A 5693-nucleotide genomic window follows, 5' to 3' on the forward strand; every position below is an offset into this window, starting at 1 on the left:
GGGGCACTGTGATCACTACAATGCTTGTGATAATTTTATGTAATTACAAGCAATATCAAATTACCAAAATCTTCAGGGAAAATTCCCTGAGTTGGCAAAGCTGACCGCACACTTTTCAAATGTTAACAAAAGTATTAACAGGCAGCTGTTGAAACCCGTGGGCAACAACCGCCTCATTCAGAACTGCAACACCAGCGGCTTCTCAAGCCAAAATCTCAAGTGTTAAAAAAGCAACAGTGCCATCTTGTGTTCAAAATCAGAAACATAGCTTTTCGGTCAACCCCATTTCTTAGGACAAAAATGGAGGGGGTGTAAAAAGTGAGGTTAGTTTTAGAAGAGTTCAAAAGATGCAAACGAGATTCTTCTCCATAATCCAAATGTCTACTTTTCTTACTTGGAATTTATCTATCTATTGGACTAAGAGGCTCTGGTGGTAGCGCAGTGGTTACGAATCGGGCTGCTAATCTCACAACCAGCAGTTGGAAACTACCAGTAGTTCCACGGGAGAAAGATGAGGACTTTTGCTCTCGTAAAGATTTACAGCCTCAGAAACCGTATAATGGGTGGCTATGAGTCGGAACCGACTCCACGGCATGAAACCACCACCACAGGGACAAAGCTCTTTACAAAAAAAAATTAAAAATAAATTGCAGGACTCCTGGTGTGGCGCTGTGGGTTAATGCACTGGACTGCAAAGTCAGTTTGAATCACAAGGTCGGCAGTTCAAGCTCACCAGCAGCTTCTCGGGAACCCTATACAGGTTTGCTAAGAATCGGAACCCACATGATGGCACGTAACAACAACAACAGCATGATACAAACGGACTGAGGGTGGACATACTTTGGTAGTACAACCAGAGAAAGCTCTGAGAGGGGATATTTGAAGTGAGGCATGGACACTATAAAGAAATGAGAAGAGAATGTCCTAGAAGAGTGGAGAACACATGGAAAGGTCCTAAAGTAAGAAGAGGTTTGGTCCATTTGAGGAACAGAAAGATGGTCGCGAAGAGTAGCTAGTGAGTGAGGAGGGTAGTAAGAGATTCACACGGTAGACAGGACCTGCTCCGGTAATTTAGCCAAGAAATGAGAATGCTCCCCTGGAGCTCTCTTCCCCCAAAACCATTGCTTCCAAAAGGTCTCAGTGCAGAGAGCTGTGTTCCAGAGGGTTGTTGTTGTTGTTGTTGTTGTTCCCCAATTTGCTTCTTACCATTTCTTACCAATCATCTTTACATAGAGCCCAGTGATCAAAAGAGCTCCTTTGATTTCATGTTGTAGCCAGCCTCTTGATTTATGGATTTGTTGTTGCTGTTAAGTGTCATAGAGTCGGTTCCACCTTATAGTGATCCTGCCTAGGGTTTCTGAGAAGCAAATGGTAGGTTTGAACTGCCACCCTTGCAGTTAGCAGTCCAGTGCTTATCCTACAGTGCTGCACTAGAACTCCTGTCTTATGGCTGTCCCTCCTTAAATCACCCCATTTTTTAAATACATGAAAGCTCCAAACAAAGCCATCACTTCATATCAAAGAAAGTCTGAGGAAATCTTACAGAGACTATTCCAATGTAAGATAAATTAGGAGCGTGTTATCAGAAGTGGTTCAAAGAACCGGTGAGGTTTAGCCTGTAGAAGAGATAACACAGAAGACAGATGATGGTGGTCTTTGACTATTTTTAAGAACTTTCAAGAGAAGAGGAAGAAGGAGTAGTACAGAGAAACAGATGAAGTGGTAGGATGAAGATAAGCTAAATAGTTAATAATTTAAAAATCAGAATGAACTACCTTATAAAATAGTGAGCTCCCTGCCATTGGGAGTAATCAGAAAGAATCTCACTCAGAAAGAGCCTGCCTGGTGAAATGCAGGAAATGTCTGCATTGTGTTGAGAGTGAACTCAATCACATAAACTCCTACCCCTAGACTTTGAGGAAATCTATCAACCAGAACCATGTAGCTCTTTGCTTTCAGTGGCATTTCTTTCTTCATTTCTGTTTTTGTCCCTGGCCCCCTCACTTGCCCTTTAATAATGAAGAGGCTAGGTAAAAGAGAAATGGAAGATAAAACAATTTATTGAAGGCATGTTAGGAAAGCTTGAAGTAAATTCCCTAACCATTAAAGAAGATGCCAGATGGCTCAAATCTTATACTCGCCCTGAAAAATAGCTTCTGGTACCTTTTTGAGTGTCAAATGTAGACCCGATGACTCTCCCGTCAAAGAAAGGAAAATGTCTCCTAAAATAAGTGTTGATATTCTTATGTTTTGCATAAAAACAGTCTTTTAAAAATATTCCCTATTAAGAATATACATGTTAATTTTCACAATTATTGCACTGTGAATTAATTGCCTAACTATTTTTGGTTTTACTACTGAGAAATCTCATCTAATTGTTCATTCATTTATTCCATAAATGGGGGAGGTGTGACAGAGTCCTTGCCCTCAAGGAGTTCTTAGTTTGGAGGGGGGACTGGGACGGAGAGACTGGTAAGTGCGTTGCTACCTACATATAGCCTTTGCCCAGGCTGATTTCAGGGATGAAGGATCATTCTACAGGTGAGTATGGCTAAGTGAAGCGAACTGAGTAAGCAGCCCAGCTGCCTGCCAAAAACAACAAATCAAAGCCTTGCCTTGAGTAGAATCTGACTATAGGGACCTGCAGGGCAGAGCAGAGCAGAGCTGCCTCACAGTGTTTCCAAAGCTGTAATCCACAGGGAAGCCTATTGTCACATTCTTCTCCCATAGATCAGCTGGTGTTTTCAAACCACCAACCTTTCAGTGTGTAGCCCAGTGCTGAACCACTGTGCCCCGGGGCCCTTTTCAGGGGTGGGAATCGAGTGTGCCATTTGAGGGACACCTTTAAGATGCTGCGCTAGATCTTGGAGTTTTTGTGGCTGGAAGACACAGTATGAAGGGAGTGTCAACAAGGGTCAAGGTTAGACCTGGACCAGGGTAAGAAAGGCTTTATATTCCAGAACTATGTAATCTTTGGGCATAGGTTGTCATTGGAGAATTCTATGGAAAGGATTGTGTTTTAGAAAGAGAACAGTCCACAGATAGAATGGCAAGAGATTATGGAGCTACAGAAATCTATCTGGAAGCTGTTACAATGGCTCATCTGAAAGACTGATAATGCATTCATAGTAACATACATTTAACTTGAACCTACAAAGGGAAGAAGTTTAATTTTCTCCTAAAATCAACATTTATAGAACAAAACATAATTCTTCGAGTCACTGTCTAAAATTCTAAGCTTGTTGTCTTTTAAAAATAATGCCATTAAAACTAAACTGCTGAAAGTAGAATATTGAAGTTCCACGTCTATCCTTTTGCCAGAAAACTAATTAAATTCTAGCTCTTCACCTGACATTAGTTTCACAAACTTGCCTTGCTTTCCCTGCATGGGCTCTGGGCTGTTACAAGGCTAATGAGCTGAGTTTAAATAGCAATTCTGTAGCTTTTCTGGCCACACTGATTACTTACAGAATTTCACCCGAAGCATTTTCCCTTGTTGAAGCATTTTTTTGCATTTGCTTTTCCTCTGGGTCCATAATTTGCTTCTTGTCTCCAAAATTTGTTACAGGTTTATGCACAGCAAGCTTGGCTCCAGATACAATGTCACTTTGGACTTCTAAAACAAGAACTGAGCAGAAGTGCATAAATTGCAGCTACATATTATTTATGAGTACAGAACAGTAGGAATATGAACATACACACTAAAATAAAAATGCAAAACAAAGTTTGTAGCTGTTGGGTCTAAGAGAAAGGATTGTAAGAGTAATTGATAGTTGCTTTTAAAGCTAATAATAAGTTGTATTTCTCTAATTTAATTCTTGTAGATTCTTTCCTTGCAAGCTATTCTTAGGCAAGAGTACTAAAAAAAAAATAGGTCTTAGTCTATAAAATTATTCAAACAAACCACATTATTTATTTAAATGTTAGTAGGTTGTTTTGAGTTGAAAATAACTCAACAGAAATTTTCTTTTTCTTGTCTTGGAGTCAGTTTTGACTCATAGCAAGTCTGCATAGGGGTTTCCAAGGTTGTAAATACCGGAGCAGAAAGCCTCATCTTCCTCCCACGAAATGGCTGGAAGTTTGGAACTGCTGACCACCTTGAGGTTAGCAACCTGAGTTGTAACCACTGTGTTAGCAGAATCCCTTGGATTATTCAATAAACAAGGAAAATAATAGGTTTACTTGTACTTACTTACTAATCAGTAGTGAACAGTTTCACACGTTATAATGAAACCTGTGAATTTTTTCACCACTGAGTAGTAAGTAAGCATAAGTAAGCCTGCACTTACCTTGCTTATTGGGTAATCTGTCCCTGTCTGGCATCACATACTCATTAGTGAAATTCCCCAGTGCCTATAAGGACACATGCTGAGTTTATTATACAGTGTTCAAGATATGCAATCGGGTAATGTATTAAATTACATTAATGAGTTTTTCTCTATTCCTTTTCTGCATCCCTGACCTTTGTTCTGAGACAGCCATAGCGTAAGGGAACGAGGAGGACCAGCAGGAGATGAGAAATGTTACAAAAGGAATGCAAGAGTACAAAGATCATTTTTGACATTCAAACTCAGGATATTGCCATAAGACAGCAGCCCTGTACATACGGATTCTGTTATGTGTAAGATATTTCCAAATGCCTTTAGCTTCCTTTTAGCATATCAAAGGTTTTAACTTCAGAATTAACTTGGAGAAAATCCACCATTTGGGGACCTGAGGGAATCTGGGGCAGACAACTGAGAAAGGCAGGAACCAGCACGTGCTTTCCTGACTTTCCACTACAGGCTTCCCTTCGGGCACTTTAGCAAGGCCAAGGAAACATTGCAGGCACTGATTAATGTTCAAGACACTTTCAAAAAGCCCTTGCCATGTGGAACAGCCACAAGACCCACGCTACGGAGCATGATCTGGTACCCAGGATTTGCTAGGGAACATTCTAGAAGTGATTATGAGCAGGGGTGAGCTGGACCTTTAGAAAGGGCTTGCAGGGATGGCATTCAGTCAAGCCTCAGGAGGACAGAAGAAACAGAAAAGAGGTCAAATCAAACAGGAAGCATCACCATGCAAAGCATTTCCTGTCCCAAAAAGCCAACGTCTTTCCTTCCACCATGCCTTCCTACAGAAGAACTACAATGAGAGTCTAGAAACAGGGAGCATTTCAATGTATGGATTGGACAAATTTTAGACTTGATTAGAGACTTTGTCCTAGATGAGAAGCATAATGCTCACAAAAAACAGTCTATGTTTATTATAGACAAAATAAAGTACGTTTTCTTTGCTCAGCCATATTATAGTAGAAAATACAACACAATCCTGTTAACTATATAAACTCATTGCTGTCAAGTCGATTGTGACACACAGTGGCCCTAGAGGCAGAGTAGACCTGCCCCATAGGTCTTCCAAAGCTGTAATTTTGATGGAAGCAGACGGCCACATCTTTCTCCTGCAGAACAGCTGGTGGGTTTGAAACACAGACTTTTCAGTTAGCAGCTGAATGCTTAACCATTGTGCCACCAGGGATCTATTAAAGATGAGGGGGCTTCAAAAAGTTCGTGGGGAAATGGACTGAAAAGATAATACAGTCTGAAGAGCAAAAAGGCAAAACGGAGGAGTAAAATGGTGTCTTAAAATTAAACTTTTTTTTTTTTTTTTAAAGAAAAAAAAAAAAAAAAAAAAAAATAGCATAAAAAATA

At 40.2% G+C, this 5693-nt stretch overlaps 1 protein-coding gene across 1 annotated transcript in view; it reads right to left on the reverse strand.

Annotated features, from left to right (window-relative positions):
* The window catches only part of DCDC5 (doublecortin domain containing 5), a 109236-nt gene that overhangs the window by 78783 nt on the left and 24760 nt on the right, over positions 1-5693 (reverse strand). Inside the window, 2 exon segments of the mRNA XM_006864906.1 lie at positions 3469-3628; positions 4290-4353. Coding sequence (XP_006864968.1) covers positions 3469-3628; positions 4290-4353 — 224 coding nt within the window.

The sequence above is a fragment of the Chrysochloris asiatica genome, unplaced genomic scaffold (genome assembly GCF_000296735.1).
Source record: "Chrysochloris asiatica unplaced genomic scaffold, ChrAsi1.0 scaffold00072, whole genome shotgun sequence".
NCBI lineage: Eukaryota > Metazoa > Chordata > Mammalia > Afrosoricida > Chrysochloridae > Chrysochloris > Chrysochloris asiatica.